This window comes from Chiloscyllium punctatum, chromosome 16 (assembly GCF_047496795.1).
Source record: "Chiloscyllium punctatum isolate Juve2018m chromosome 16, sChiPun1.3, whole genome shotgun sequence".
Taxonomy (NCBI): domain Eukaryota; kingdom Metazoa; phylum Chordata; class Chondrichthyes; order Orectolobiformes; family Hemiscylliidae; genus Chiloscyllium; species Chiloscyllium punctatum.
Genome location: NC_092754.1, coordinates 35,474,598 through 35,491,971, shown reverse-complemented (window position 1 = coordinate 35,491,971; position 17,374 = coordinate 35,474,598). Strand labels below are relative to the sequence as shown.

Below are 17,374 nucleotides of genomic sequence, written 5' to 3'. Positions count from 1 at the left end.
TGTTTTGAACACTATAAAATCCATAAATCTGTTCCAAATGCTGATCACTGTCTGAAGAATCAGTGCCAACTTGACATTTTTTTTAAACTACTATTCATGTTCTATTCACATTTTTGCTTGAAGTAACTTCCAATTTACTTTTCTAGTTTACAGTTCAATATTGACATGGCAGACGTCTCCTGAAATCATCAAAAGATTGATATTGCACATGCAAAGTTCTGTGCATGCACACATGTAGAATACTCTGCCAGTGTAAAGCATGGTGATGCCCAAATAAGCACAATAAATGAGAAATCAGGACAGAACGATGTCACTGCACATGTATATGGACTGTTTTCAGGGTGCCAGACAGATTCGCTATTTACAATCATGTGCTATATAAAATCGAAGCTCTCTTTCAAACAAAAAGTCAACCATGCAAAATTTTAAAAGTCTAAGAGATTGACAGGGATATTTCATGATCAACAACCCTTGTCAGTAACAAAGTAATCAGCCTTTCAATCAAACGTCAAAGACTACATAACATTTGAGAATATCTCCACCTAGTTAATCGAGAAGACAGCTGAAAGAGACGCATAGCTAGTTAACATCACTCGAAGTCAACTGAACTGATCAGAATTCGTACCTACTGGATCTGAGGAATCAGTGATAATTACATCAAATGCATCCTGGTTCTCTTTCATGAACTCAAAGCCATCACCAACATGAAGTTTCAACTTGGGGCTCGAGAAACCCACTGCCATACTAGGAAGGTACTGTTTGGAAACCTTTATTACATCCTAAATATTAAAAAAAATATACAAATTACACAGGTATGCATTACAATGTTAGCATTCAGTTAATGGTCCATACAAATTTCACCATAATGTTACAGTGGAAAAATAAGAGAAAGGCAGAGTGAAAATTGGATGTGCCACGCACTGGCCTGTTAGCTCGGAGATCCGGTTTGATTAAATTAACATCTCTTGATTCTTAAAGGGTCCGAGTGGAACACAATTGGGAATGTGTCACTTCATCCAATCTGGGAATATGCAATTAATGTGGAAAATGAGAAGAGTTCAATTTCCCCTCAATGTAATTTGACAGCTTGATAAGCAAAAAATTGAAATACAGAATGTACAGCAGAAGGGAATTGAATATTGAAGAACAGCTTGTGACATTAGAAAATGAATTGTCAAATTAAAACTACTTGATCTATAGCAAGGACACCCAATTCAATTGCGCCCCCCAAAAAAAAAAATCACAAAAAAATTGGAAATAAAGAGGAATCATGGGACACTCCTTTTGTCACAGCAGTTTTGAAAACTATGGTCTATATGACATACATACATTTCATCCCATGCTAATAAACCACCTCAGTTCATGTGATGGAACTGATCAAATTTAGAAATAGATAACATGTTTGTGCACAGAATACATAACTGGAAATTGTCTGTGTTACTGAAGCTCATGATTGTACTAGCCCTTAATCCAATTGTCACACAAATAAGTTATACAGAAATAGCAGTAAAGAACAAATGATCAAGTATGAATGATGTGTTGTGCATTCTGTAAAGTTTCAAATGCTTTTGGTTACATCAAAAATTAACTTAAATAGAACACTGATCATCACTTGTTTGCCTCAGATGATAAAAGGATTTAAATCTGCAAGTGGATGGATCATAGTCATTTATGAAACATATAGGCAGCAATCTTTTTGACAGATTGAAAAACAAAAAAAAACTAATGTAGACATAAATATTATTTTAAATATAAACTAATTGCATGCTAAAGCTGTTCCTCTACATAGCTAAGGGTTAGGTTTTACTGGAACTGTTGCAACACAGAATCAGTCATATATTATTGACATTAGTCAATTAACAAGGGCAGAATTCACATTCAATGTCAGAAAGTTTGTTTGGGCGTAATTTCTGACATGCCAAGTCTGACACAGGGTCCAGAGGACCAGGTTAGTACCAATCAGCTAGGTCACCATCTCTCCAGCTAATAGTTTGCCTATACACCTTGCAATTCAAAAGTTACTCTCCAGTCTATTCATTTCATGCGTTCCTGATTCAGGAAAGAGAAGGAATGAGTGGGAGGAACAGGGAATAGGAAACAATTAGTAAGTCAGTATACTTTTTAAGTTTTCACTAAACATAGAAATTTAGAAATGTCATGTTTAAATATTTTAACACAGTTAGCATTCAGAACAAGGTACAAATAGAGGGAAATGAATATGATCTCATTGCCATTACAGAAACATGGTTACTGGAAGATCAAAACTGGGATCTTAACAGTTGATATTTGGATGGAGAAGGTATTGAGATCTCATTTTGTTTCTTCTTAACAATGCTAACATTTGAGAGAGATGATCTAAGCTCAGATGATGTTGAATCCCCATTTGGGTAGATGTAAGAAGATTATAGAGGTTTACAAAATTATGAGGGGTATGGATAGGATAAATAGACAGTCTTTTCCCTGGGGTCAGGGAGTCCAGAACTAGAGGGCATAGGTTTAGGGTGAGAGGGGAAAGATATAAGAGAGACCTAAGAGGGGCAACGTTTTTACGCAGAGGGCCATGCGTGTAAGGAATGAGCTGCTAGAGGAAGTGGTGGAGACTGGTACAGTTGCAACATTTAAGAGGCATTTGGATGGGTAGATGAACAGGAAGGGTTTGGAGAGATATGGGCCAGGTGCTGGCAGGTGGGACTCGATTGGGTTGTGATATCTGGTCGGCATGGACAGGTAAGACCGAAGGGTCTGTTTCCATGCTGTACATCTCTATGACTCTATAAACAGCAAGGGAAAGAAGATTGGTAGGAGTAAATGTCCTGACTGCCAACAGCAGCAATTCCATAGGCAAGGCTATAAAATCAACATATAGAAGCATGTAAAAAGAGTAATGATTATGGGGGACATTAATCTTCATGTTGATTGGGTGAATCAAATTGGAAAACATTTCTATGGCAATAATTTATTAGCACATTAGGGATAGTTTCCAAGAGCAATGTTACGGAGTCAATCTTGGATCTGGCAATGGGGATCTACGCAGATTTAATAAATGAATTCCAAATAAAAGACTCCATAGGAAGTAGTGATCATAACTGGGAGTTTAGAAAGATAAATGCTGAGAGGAGGCTTCCCCCTCATGGGAGTCTAGGACCAGAGGGCACAGTTGCGGAATAAAAGGGGCACCAACTTAGAACTGAGAGGTAGAGGCATTTCTTCTGAGGGTTGAATGTCTTTGAAATTCCTTTTCCTGGAGAGATGTGGGACAGAGTCCTTGGATAGATCAGATAGATTCTTGATCAGCAAGAGTTATAGGGAAAGCACAAAAATGTGAAAGCAAGCAATATCACATCAATTGTGATTTTATTGCATGATGGAGCAGGTTCAAGAGGCCAAATGGCCTATTCCTATTTCATATGGCTTTATTGTTCAGAGCACAACTAGGCCACTCAGTCCCTTGAGAATAGGGCCAGAAAAAGATCCTGAAGATGGGTTACACCTAAAACGTCAACATCTCTACTCCTGATGCTGCTTGGCTTGCTGTGTTCTTCCAGTCTCCTGCCTGTTTATATAAACTAAAGAAGCAGAAAAAGGTCATTTGACCTAATGAGTCTGCTCTGCCTTTCGATCATGGCTGACAAGTTTCTCAACCCCATTCTCCTGCCTTCTCCCTGTAACCCTCGATTCCCTCATCAAGAACCTATCTATCCACTTTGGTATTAATGACTTAGTTTCCACATCCTTCTGAAGCAATGAGTTCCACAAAGTTACCACCTTCTGGCTGAAGAAATTCCTCCACATCTCAAATCTAAAGGGATGTCCCCCTCAGATTCCAGTCTCTCCTACTAGTCTACTTAACAATAATGTATCCAGGACACTCAATATTCTTATATTAATCAGATCACTCTCAACCTTCTAAACTCCATTGAGTACAGACTCAGAGTCCTCAATCACTCCTATGTCAAGCCCTTCATCCCAGAGATCATTCTCAAGAACCTCCTCTGGACCCCCTCCAATGCCAGCACATACTTTCTTTAATACAGGACCCAAATGCAGTTTGACCAAATGCCTTATATTGCTGAGGTTACATAGCCTTGCTCTTTTATTCTACACCTCTTGAAATGAATGTTCGTATTGCATTTGCCTTCCTAACTGGCAAGTGAACCTTCACATTAATCTTAAGAGAATCCTGAACTAGGACTCCCAAGTTTTCCAAAGCCTTTGCTCATTTAGAAAATAGTCTGTCTATATTCTTCCTACCAAAGGGCATAATTTCTCACTTACTCACACTAGATTCCATTTGTCGCTTCTTTGCTCACTCTCCTAACAGGTCATTCCGCAGCATCTCAGCTTCAACACCACCTGTTCCTCCAAATATCTTTGGGTCATCAGCAAACTCACCAATAATGCATTCAGTTCCTTCGTCCAGATCGTTAAATGTACAACGTGAATGATAGTGCACCCAACAATGCCCTTGTGGAACTCTACAAATTACTTGCTACAATTCTGCAAGACCCCTTTCTCCCTACTCACTGTCTTCTATCAGACAGCTAATCCTCTATCCATGCCTGCACCCTGCCCCTAATACCACAGCTCTTATCTTATTTAGCAATCTCGTGTGGCACCTTGTCAAAGGTCTTCGGGAAATCAAAATGGATCACATCCACTGGTTCACCTATCTGACTTGTTGCCTCCTCAAAAGAAAAGAATTCTAACAATATTTAGGCATGACCTCCCCTTGGTGAAGCCATATTGACTCAACCCTATTTTACCATGCACTTTCAAGTCTCCACAATCTCATCTTTAATAATGAACTCTAAAATCTTACTAACAACTGAGGTCAGTCCAATCTCCAGTTTCCGGTCTTGTTTCACCAACCCGTCTTAAAACAGTGCGTTACATTAGCTATTTTCCAGTCCTGAGAGACCCGCTCTGAATTTGATTTCTAAAGGATCACCACCAATGCCTCCACAATCTCCCCAGGTTTCTACTTCAGAACATGTTTCACCATTCATGGCTGATTTTACTTTGTATGTGGAGTAGGCCAGAGCATAAGTAATCCCTTCAGCCCCTCAAGCCCCACCCTGCAGTTCATCAAAATCATGGCTGATGTGACTGCAACCTCCACTCCGCATTCCCACCTATTCCTGGTAATGTTTCACACTCCCGTTCAACAAGAATCTACCTATCTCTGCCGTAAAAATATTCAAGGGCTCTGATTCCACTGGCTTTTCAGGAAAAGCCTAGCAAAAACGTTTTTTGCCTCATCTCCATTTTAAAATGACAGCCCTGATTTTTAAACAGTGACCCTTATTTCTAGATTCATCTCAGACTCACATCTACCCAGTCATGATCACTCTGGATTTTATATTTCAATCAAATCACCGCTTCCTCCAAATTACAGTGGATACTAGCTTAGTGTGTGCCATCTTTCTTCATAAGACAACCTACCCATTCCAGGAATGGTAAACCTTCTCTGAACTACCTCCAACACATTTACATTCTTATAGGAGAATAATACTGTACACAACGCTCCACATGCAGTACCACCAGCACTCTATATAACTGAAGAATAACCTGCCTAATTTTGTGTTAATTTCCCTGACAATAAATATTCTATTAGCTTTCAGAATTACTTGATTACTTGCATAAAAGCCTTATGATTCACGTGCTAGAGCACCCAGATCCCTCTAAAGCTCAGATCTGCAACCTCTCAATCTCTTTTCTGATGAGAAGTCCTACTGAATCAAATCAGAGCTTTTACACTGTTATAAATGGAAAAGCCCAACTCATTTAACAACTTTAACTGAACCAATATTACCTGAAATGCAACCATAATATTAAGGACTTGCTGTACATGCTTGCACACAATGATAAAAGCTTACAATTTGCTACCACAGGAGTAGTTTGAGGGAGATTTCATAAATGTGCTCAAGGAAAAACTGGAAATGTACATGAAGGAAAACAGTAGAAACATACCCTCACACAGAGAGACAAGTGCGACAAGCATTTTAATGATCCATAAACAGTGGCACATAGAAACTGGTCAAATGGTCTGTCTTGTATGATAGGTTTTTAATTTTTACGTCACTGCAGAATAAATAGAGGTGCATAGCAGAAGAAAATAGTTTCTTGTTCAATCAACTGTTTATTTTCATTACCTCATCGATTTCACATTGTGCTACAGACTCTACAGCAGAATGTTTGACCACTTCTCGCAGCACACCACCATCACCACCTCCAATAATAAGTACCTAAAATTGGAAAGAAAAAAAACTAATCTGAGCAATTATATATCTCTTCAGCATACATGTCTAACAAATTCCTTTAACCATCAAGAATATAAACTCAACAGCAATTTCATCAAATTCCAGATTGCCTAAATGCCTGTAGCATTTGCTCACAAAAGAACATGGCTTAGTGTTTGCAATATCACCCAAGAACCCTTTCCAGGATTAGTGTGCATGATCCCTGTTGACACATACTACAGGAGAGAGACAGTACATAAATACTGGCAAGCCACCCCCTAGATAAAGCATTAAGTAGAGACCCGCACTTGAAAGATATGAACAGCTCAGAGTCATAGAGAGATACAGCACAGAACTAGGCCCTTCAGTTCAAGCTGTCCGTGCCGACCAAATATCCCAAACCAATCTAGTCCCACCTGCCAGCACCTGGCCCGTATCCCTCCAAACCCTTTCTGTTCATATACCCATCAAGATGCCGTTTAAATGTTGCAACTGTATACCACTTCCTCTGGCAGCTCATCCCATTCATGTACCACCCTCAGAGGAAAAGTTGCCCATTAGGTCTTTTTTATATCTTTCGTCTCTCACCCTAAACTTATGCCCTCTAGTTCTGGACTCTCCCACCCCAGGGAAAAGACATTGTCTATTTATCTTATCCATGCCCCTCAATTTTGTAAACCTCTATAATGTCACCCCTCAGCCTCCAGCACTCCAGGGAAAGCAACCCAAACCTATTCAGTCTCTCCCTCTAGCTCAAATCCTCCAACCCTGGCAACATCCTTGTAAATCTTTTCTGAACCCTTTCAAGTTTCACAACATCTCTCTGATAGGAAGGAGACCAGAATTGCACGCAATATTGCAAAAGTAGCATAACCATCGTCCTGTACAGCCGCAAGATGACCTCCCAATTCCTTAAGTGTATAAGTCCTACTAAGATTTGCTTTCCCAAAATGCAGCACCTCGCATTTGTCTAAATTAAAATCCATCTGCACTTATCAGCCCATTGATCCATCTGATCAAGATCCCGCTGTAATCTGAGGTAACCTTCTTTGTTGTCCATGACACCTCCAATTTTGGTGTCATCTGCAAGCTTACTAACTATACCTCTCCTGCTCACATTCAAATCATTTATATAAAATGATGAAAAGTAGTGGACCCAGCACCGATCCTTGTGGCACTCCACTGGTCAGAGTCCTCCAGTCTGAAAAGCAAACACCTACTACCACCCTCTGTCTTCAAACTCTGAGCCAGTTCTGTATCCAAATGGCGAGTTCTCCCTGTATTTCATGAGATCTAACCTTGCTTACCAGTCTCCCATGGGGAACCTCGTCGAACGCCTTACTGAAGTCCATACAGATCACAGCTACTGCTCTGCCCTCATCAATCCTCTTTGTTACTTCTTCAAAAAAGAAACTCAAATCAAGTTTGTGAGACACAGAAAGCCATGTTGACTATCCCAAATCAGTCCCTACTTTTTCAAATACATGTATATCTTGTCCCTCAGGATTCCCTCCAGCAACTTGCCCACCACCGGCGTCAGGCTCACTGGTCTATAGTTCCCTGGCTTGTTCTTACCACCTTTCTTAAACAGTGGCACCACACTCACCAACCTCCAATATTCCAGCACCTCACCTGTGACTTTTGTTGATGCAAATCAACAAATTTTGTTGATGTCTCAGTAAGAGGCCCAGCAATCACTTCCCTTTTCCCACAGAGTTCTACAGTGTAATACTTGGTCATAAAATAACTCTCAACCAACAATACTAAATAGTTTTACGTTATTTAATCGAATTGCTGTTCACAAATAGGCTATCATATTTTGCAACAGTCACATGATTATTCTGTAAATTCTATTTGGCTAACTGAGTCTGAACACAGTATGAACAATGTAGCTAATACAATTCTCTCGACTTTCATTTGTATTCTAGGAAAAAAAACACTTCAGGTGGCTAATCATCTTAAAGAATTCTTCAAATTCGGTTCGAGTGCTTCCAAAAACCACATATGAACAACACAGAAGGTATTACCATGATGGCTGAAGTCACCTAAACAAATGAGTGAGTAAGAATGGAAAGGAGCCCTTGGAAAGGAAAACCAAGTAGTAGCCTTTAAGAAAATCTTAAGAGCCCTCAAAAGACTTTGTTGCGCACTGAACCAGGGCACTTATTCCACATATCAAACCAGGATTTATTCTATCCTCATCCATCCAACTGTCATGACATGGATAAAACTATTTTCAGCATGGTTTTTGTTTAATATTACAACATAATGCAAATTTGCATTGAGTACTGCCGTGCAAGTTGTGCTTATGTCCTGCTGTTGTCTTTACAGCTGTTTGAATCTTTCCTCTCTACAGCTTTCATCCTCAACATGGTAAATACTGCTTAGATATTACAAGAGTTTCTGACTCACCCTTTCAGGGCAGTGAGTTCCAGACTTCAAGCACCCTCTGGGTGGAAGATGTTCCCAACTCTCAGTGTTTACTGCTTACCTTAAATTTACATCATTTAGTTACTGATCCCTCTTCTAATAGCAAAAAAAGTGCTCTCTAACCTAGTTAATGCCCTGTTAAATCTTATGCACATCTATCGGGTACCCTTTCAATCTTTGCTGCTCCAAGGAAAACACCACCGGCCTATCCAATCATAGTCAGACCCTCTAGCTCGGCCAGCAAGCATCCTGGTCAAACTTTCCTCTGAACTTTCTCTAGTAAAACAACATCATTCTTATAATTCGGTGATTCAAATTGTAAGTAGTACTTCAGTTTTGGCCTAATCAATGTTTTATACAGGTCCAACATACCCTCTGTTGTTTGACTTGATTAATAAGGCAAGTATCCCACATGCCCTCTTAACCACCTGCCTTTATTTATCTGCCCTGATCTCTAGATTCAGTGATCTCCAGATAACCACACCAAGGTCCCGCTGATTTTCATTACTACAACATCAAATTCCCTCACTGCAGGAGCTATTTGATGAATTTGGTGATTATTTGCTTGAAAGGAGTTTGTACTTCGTACTTTTATTGGAGGACTCATTTCCGCCCCTTGATTACTATACAATATGGATTCAAGTAGATGAGATACTCCACAAGTTGACTCTAGGTAATAAAACATGAATTGCTGGGGAAAAAGCTAGAACAACTCAATGATAGGATAACATTTCTTAGCAGAAACTTAGTGCGCAGGGTCAATGAAATTACATGCTAAAAGGAGTCTAAATATGATTTATACTGCTAAAAAGATTAGATGCTCCGTACCCAGTTATCTATGCTGCCTTTCTTCATAGGACTGATTGCATACTTGAGCACCAGAAGGGAGTTTGAGTGGTACAGTCAGTACTTGTGAAAAAAAACAGAACAAACAGTTGCATATTCTCTTGTCTAATGCAGTTAATAACCGTCATTTATTTGGCAACTTTAAAAATAAAGGCATCATAAGCAGCTCACTAGATTTCACACGTTTCATTACTCTACATAAATGCAAGCTGTTTCAGTGCATCAATCTTGCCCATCTTTAGACACCCAATGAATTATTGTTAAAGAACATACAGTCACTTCTGTTACATAGGTAAACTGACAATGTGCAGCAAACAAAGTCAAACACAAACAATTGAAGTCACTGGATAATCGGTAGTGACGGTTGAGAATTGGCTAGGAACAACATTCCTCGATTCCAAACGGATTATGCAGAGAATGCTAACAATGCATTCAATGTTTTCTTTAAAAAAAAATCAAACAGTGACATTTTTATTCTCAAAGATTCTAAAAAGATTAAATTGAATCATACCTTTTTAGGATTAGGATGACTGCACAGAGTTAGATTTGCGATCATCTCCTGGTAAGCAAATTCATCCCTTTCAGTGCACTGTATTACACCATCCAGCACTAAGACATTGCCATAGGTTTTGCTGCACCAAGAAAAACAATTTTAGTTTGCGAGAGGGCACCTCAAGCTCTACAGTCAAATACAGTCATGTCACAAAGCAGTTGAAAAATATTTTGTAGTTAAGAAGTATCTTGTGAAAACTCAAGCTAGGCACGCTTCCAAAAAAGAAAGAGACAGAACTCCATAAAAGCACAATGGGTAAAACGTATCAGTTTGGTACCAAATAGAACATCAAATCTGCATTAGATTGGAGTCATGACAGTAGTTAGGCGGATACTATCAGCCACAGTGCACTTGGAGGAGAAAAAAGGGGAAGGAGATAACAAGGGTTCGAAGGGAATCAGTCTACCTAACCTGCACATAGATCTCAGAAACCAGCCAGAGGATGTGTAGGTTAGGTAGACTGGCCATGCTAAATTGCACATAGTGTCCATGGATGTGTAGGTTAGGTGGATTAGTCATTGGGTTACAGGAATAGGGTAGGAGTAAGTCGAGGTGGGATGTTCTTCAGAGAGTCAGTGTGGACGTGTTGGGCTGAATGGCCCAGTTCCACACTGTAGGAATTCTGTGATTTCTTGAAACTCTGTTCTTATGGTCAATCACTGAAGAAAGTAAAAGTCAGTGCTCAGGGCTAAAATTACACGACTAGTGGGAAGACACTTGCATTTTTAAACTTCTTTCCAGTCGTCTGGCTGGTTTCTGAGATCTGTGATATTGAGTGCTGAAATGGTCATTGTGTATGGCTTGAACCTAAGTATTGAATGTAAGTAATTGCAGGTGATCCTGAACTTGCCCGATTCCCTTAGAACCCTTATTATCTCCTTCCCCTTTTTTCTCCTCCAAGTGCACTGTGACCGATAGTATCGCCCTAACTACTATCTTGACTCCAACCTAACGCAGATTTGATGTAATATTTGGTACCAAACTGATACGCTTTACCCATTGTGCTTTTATGGGCGGCATGGTGGCACAGTGGTAAGCACTGCTGCCTCACATTGCCAGAGACCCGGATTCAATTCCCACCTCAGGTGACTGTCTGTGTAGAGTTTGCACATTCTCCCTGTGTCTGCGTGGGTTTCCTCCGGGTACTCTGGTTTCCTCCCACAGTTCAAAAATGTACAGGTTAGGTGAATTGGTCATGCTAAATTGCCTGTAGTGTTAGGTGAAGGGATAAAATATAGGGGAATGGGTCTGGCAGGGGTTGCACTTCGGCGGGTCGGTGTGGACCTGTTGGGCCGAAGGGCCTGTTTCCACATTGTAAGTAATCTAATCTAATATCTGGACAGTGGGAAGAAAACAGAGCACCCAGAGGAAAACCACACAGACAGTCGCCAGAGGCTGGAATTGAACCTGGGTCCCTGGTGCCATTAGGCAGCAGTACTAACCACTGAGCCACCATGATGCCCCTAATGTTGATCAGAAACATTAAAATTGGGTAAATTTGTTCATTAGACTCATGACATTCACAGAACGAATGCACAGCAATGAGAATCTCCAATAAGAGACAATCTAACAACTACCCTTTTCATTCAACAGTTTACCATCACTGAATCAAGCCCCCATTATCAACATGATTGGAGTTACCATTAACCAAAACTTAACTGGACACATCACAGTGACTATAATAGCAGGTCAGAAACTAGGAATACTGCAGTAACTCCTCTCCTGACTCCCCAAAGCCTGTCAATCATCAATAAGACACAGGTCAGGAGTGTGATGGAATACTCCCCACTTGCCTGGATGAGCACAGCTTCAACAACACGAGAAGCTTGACACCGTACAGGACAAGATTAGAGTGGTGCTGGAAAAACACAGCAGGTCAGGCAGCATCTGAGGAGCAGGAAAATCTGTGTTTTGGGCAAAAGCCCTTCATTAGGAAACAGGATTCCTGATGAAGGGCTTTTGCCTGAAATGTCGATTTTCCTGCTCCTCGGATGCTGCCTGACCTGCTGCGTTTTTCCAGCACCACTCTAATCTCCAGCATCTGCAATACTCACTTTCGCTGTATAGGACAAAGCAGCTGCTTGATTGATGCCACATCCACAAACGTCTACTGCCCTCACCATTGATGTTCAGTAGCAGACTGTGCTACCTACAATATGCATGCAGAAATTCACCAAAGATCCTTAGACTGCACCTTCCAAACTCACAACCATTTACATCTTAAAAGGTAGCAGTTCCCTGGGAACACCACCAGATGCAAGTTTCCTCCAAGCCACTCACCATCCTGACTTGAGATATATTGCTGTTTCTTTAGTATAGCTGGGTCACTATTCTGGAACTCCCTCCCGTATGGGCATTATGGGTTAATGTACAGCATGCGAACTGCCCCCTTCTGAAGGGTAACAAGGGACAGGCAATAAACACTGGTCAGCCAGTGACACCCATGGGTCAAAAAATGTGGTGCTGGAAAAGCACAGCCAGTCAGGCAGCATCCGAGGGGCAGAAGATTTGACGTGTCGAGCATAAGCTCTTCATCAGGAATGTCCCATGACCCATGAGTGATTAAAGAAAAGATAAGTAGTGGAAGTGAGACTTAGCTTAGGAAAAGGATCCACCTCAGCAGAGACTGGGTTCATAGTCCCTGGAACTATGGAATTTGCGAATGACCTTAATTTGTGATATATAAAAATCATTGTTCCCTAATTATAAAAAGCTAGAAAAATATTAATGCAAATATTAAGGTCCATTCTAAAATAAACTTTAGCTGTGATAGTAAATACTGTGCTACAACTTGCCTTGGCCTTCCTGGCACTGAGATGGGTGGTTGCGAATAGGGAATCATTCATCAGCCGGAAGATGAAAACGTACATCGGGTGAAAATAGCAGGCTCAGTTGCAATGACCTCCTACAGGTAGAAGGGCTTTCATTCACACAGCACCAATTATGACCCAAACAAATGAACAAAGCACTTTATAGGCTGTAGAAAACATTAAAATGTAGTCATTGATTCAATGTCGAGAGAAAAAAAAATTACTCCAAAAGTATATAGTTTGAGGTTTATTGTCTACACTCATTAAGTGTGAAAGGTCAATTGAGAAGGATATACACAATGGAAGGGGCATCCTCCAGAGTGGAGCAGTTACAATCTGTGCATCTCCAGAAGTGATAAAAATCAAAAAAGAAAAAAAATAGTCCTCAAAGACACTTCTGTAGAATAGTTTGTTAAATGCTCCATCAAGGAATAATTTAATGTTTAACTAATGTAAAATAAGATACTAAAATGTACATTAAAGATCTAGTTAAACCCATATCAGTCAGACAAGATAAAAAAACGTGAAAAAACACAGCATCATGTGTAAGCAGAACATGATAAACATGCACCTCACAGAAAAAAACTTATTTTTCAGATCTAGGCACTAAGCAAGAATTTGAGAGTTTCTGATAGTCTGATAAAAGGTTATGGTCTGATATGCTGTTTTGCTCTCAGATGTTGTCTACCATCCGTTTATTTCCAACATTTTCCATTTTGTCAAATGGTTCAATTTTGTTCATTAAAGAGACTACAAAAAATTTACAAGAAGTTAAACACTAGATTTAAAAACCTAACGGTAACTTTACAACAGGCAAGATGGGATTAATGTTGAAATAAGTTTAAAATATTTTGTTGCACCTAATATTTTTTTTTAAAAAATCAAGCACTTTAAATGCAGCAAGTGTTTTAAAAAATTCACATGAATTCAAAAAGCCCAGGTTTGGTTCAATCACAATTTTTAAAATTCATTTTTGTGGGATGTGGGTGTCACTGGCTGGCTGGCATTTATTACTTAGCCCTACATGCCCTTCAGAAAGTGGTGGTGAGCTGCCTTTGTGAACTGCTGTAGTCCACCTGCTGTGGGATGACCCACATTGCTGTTTGGAAGGGAATTCCAGGATATTGATCCAGCAACAGTGAAGGCAATACATTTCCACGTTAGGATGGTGAGCGGCTTGGAGGGGGACCTTGCAGGTGGTGGTGGTGTTCCCATGTATCTGCTACTCATGTATTAGCTACTCTAAGCAAGAGTGTGATAGAGGGGTGGTATACTGCGCTCAATACTCTCGGTTGAAGGATTTCTATTGACTATCTCATCCTGGGGCCTGTATTATGATGAGAATGACAGGAAACATTCAGGAGACCAGACAAGAACTGTTAAATTGAACCTAGTGAGACCCATGTGTACCAAGCAACATAGTTACTGTGTAAATCACAGTAGATAGGATATATGCAGAAAAAGCTGACAGGTTTGGAGTAGTTACTGCTTAAAAAAAATTGACAGAGCTCATTTCAGTAAAATAGCAGCAAGAACTCTGAAATAACTACAATCCAAGAATACTGTTTGTATTAGCGAGTGAGCCAAGTCATAAGAAGCTCTGTTGATTCAGCTCCCATCTGCCAATATGCAAAATCAAAATGCCACGTGTAGGGAATCCAGCATTTAAAAAAAGGAAGCTGACAGATACCACAGGAGTTAAGTTACATTCATTTAAAAAAAATGACAAAAATGTACAAATGCAAGAAAAGTTATTCAATTAAAAGATTGTAGAAAAGTATGAGATACCTGCCAGAGAATCTAAATGATTAGAAACAAAGATATATTGCTTAGAAGAGGGACATTAGTTCATTATGTCAGAGTTATCTAGTCTGTTATATTAAGAAAACAAGGGTCTCCAAAAACTATCCATTGACTCAAAGTCATTCTGCAGACCCACGACATTCATGCACACTATTCACACAGTTCAGTTATTCAATTCATGTATTCATGTTTTGAGAAAAGGTACAAGAGTATACAGTATTTAAAATACAATTTTGATTAATTACACAAACACTCTAGTGAAGGATTCATTCATAACAGCAACACTGAGTAACTCTGGTGAAAGATACTTTTCTATTGTTTTAACTTCATTTTGAAGTAAACTCAAGAGGTGAACTGGTTTCCCTAAAATGTTTCATCAGGGCTTTTATGGAAAGGGAAGCGCTGATTGTATTGTACTAAGGAAGCATCTAAGCAAACCTCTGAAAGTTCTTAATCTACCACCATGCATAGCACTCTTAAAAAGCAACAACGTCAGAATTACACATTATTTGACAATATCTAGTTTCTCCAGTTCTTCTGAAATTGCTGTACAAAAACAAAGTGGAAAGAATAGGCTGTTTTCTTTCAATTACGACTGCAATCAGTGCTATTCTTCCCAAGCTCACTGAGTTTCATCTGCTCCCTTTCCACATTAACAGTTTTGATTAAGTACAACTTTTTGATATAAAATTTATGAAATGGATGTGGGCACACAGGACAATTTCAAAAAGTCTGCAAACAAGAAAATTCGTGGGGTCAACAGTGAAGAGGATAAAAGCAAACTTTAAGATTGATGAAAATGGCAGTCATTAGTCAATGAAAACTATCACAGAAATGATAGTGATTTACTTTGGTAGCGGGAATGAGGGGAGGCAACATATAAATTAAACAAACAAAACTTTGAAAAAGGGGGTCAAGGATAAAACAACAATAGGAGGGGTGAATGAAGGTGCATTTATGTGGTAGGATTAGGCAAGTTGGGAAAACTGATAAAAGATATATATATATATATATATATATATTAAAAAAATGATGATTCAGAAATATCATTAGGTAGATCTCAGTTTCAGCATTGTGACCAACACTAAGAACACTCTTTAAGGCTTTGATATTTGCCCTAAAGTAGGTGCAATGGTAATATAATAGAGGAATAAAATATTTCAGTTAAGTGGAAGCAGCAGAGAAATTGATTTGCTGCTCCTCAAGATTTGATCGAGACAGACAGTCAGAGGGTACAGGAGCCTTCCTGTCACAACATTATTTTATTGAGGTTAACCAGAAATGTACCAAGAAGTAACAGAAAGGGAAAAATGAATTGTAGATGAGTTATATTTGGCAGTAGACCTCACAAAGGATTGGTGCAAGTGAATACTATAAATTCCAATGGGCAATTTAAAGATTAAGCAGAGCTACAAATTAAACTCAAGATCTTATTGACTTGATGCTAATTGCCTTATGGCTCATGTCATGGTCCACAGATTATTAACATCACAATTGCATGTTTTAGTTTAGGTCCCCATGTGCTCATACCCCTCAGCACAAGGTCTTAATCCCACACATCACTAGTTCATATTTAGCATCTCAATCATAGGAACTAGACCCTTCCCTACTTACAAAATCCTGCTCCCAACTATACGGTCCTTTACCACTACTGCATTCCCTGTTTCCCACCCCCAGCTTGACTAACTCCCTGTACCATGGGGAATGTAGTCATTGGGTATCAACTCTGCCATGGGTACAAAGTTGAAGCTGGACTGCCCAATGACTTCATTTAGTGGTTGCTGAGGAAATCCACTGAATAATGAAGGAATTGGCAGAGGGCTGAGAGAACCAGATTGAGCAAAACCAAACACATCTCGAGACTGAACAACGAAAGGCAGATTTTTATTTTAAAAAAGAGGGGAAATGAGCAAATGGAGAAGAAAACAGATCTTACTGTTTAAAGAACTAGGGTAAAGACTGTATGATCTGTCAGGACAGTGGAGGCCTGGACTATGTCTCAGGGACGTACATCCGCCCTCATTCAGAACAAGCTCCATTTTCATTCAGAAACTTGTTTTTTTATATAAAAAAAAGAAAAAAAACAACAGTATGTTTCAGAACGTGCTGACCTTTTGAAGACAACCACATCTTGGAAAGGGGATTTCTGGTTGTAAAGGACCTCATCCACCTCCAGGGACATGGCTTGGCCCGGCCACAAGGTAGAGGTTTCGGTGAACCAGCCGCGCTTGATGGTGTCCATGGCGGAGCTTGCGGCCGCTCTCGGTGGCGGGTGAGTGAGGGTGTCGGTGTGGACCCTCGGTAACCGGCCTCACTGACTCACTGACTGACGGAGCGGGAGGGCTGGGGCCTACAGGGGCCTCGCCGCCCAACGACAACACCGCGAGGCGCCGGCTGAGTGACGGCCCCCACCGCCAATCGGCAGCCGAGGCCCGGCCGCGCGCTCAAGCAGCAGCCAATCGGCGGGGCGGAGAGCTGAGGGTGGGCGGGGCTGGATCATGAACTGATTGGGACCAGGGGTTTCCTGGACACAGGGGAGCCAAGAGTGGGTGTGAGAGTGGGGGGGGGGAAAGGGGGCGGGGGCGCGGGGGGGGGGAAAGGGGGCGGGGCGCGGGGGGGGGGAAAGGGGGGCGGGGCGCGGGGGGGGGAAAGGGGGCGGGGGGCGGGGGGGGGAAAGGGGGCGGGGGGGCGGG

The 17,374-nt window shown here is 40.6% G+C and overlaps 1 protein-coding gene across 1 annotated transcript in view; it reads right to left on the bottom strand.

Annotated features, from left to right (window-relative positions):
- srm (spermidine synthase) overlaps window positions 1-17,095 on the bottom strand; it is a 36,072-nt gene extending 18,977 nt beyond the window's left edge. The window contains exons 1-4 of the mRNA XM_072586724.1: window positions 16,793-17,095; window positions 10,027-10,147; window positions 6,153-6,245; window positions 626-779 (exon numbers count right to left, since the gene is read on the bottom strand). Coding sequence (XP_072442825.1) covers window positions 626-779; window positions 6,153-6,245; window positions 10,027-10,147; window positions 16,793-16,923 — 499 coding nt within the window. The 5' untranslated portion in view covers window positions 16,924-17,095. The remainder of the gene's footprint in view (window positions 1-625; window positions 780-6,152; window positions 6,246-10,026; window positions 10,148-16,792) is intronic.
- Window positions 17,096-17,374: the final 279 nt, after the last annotated feature.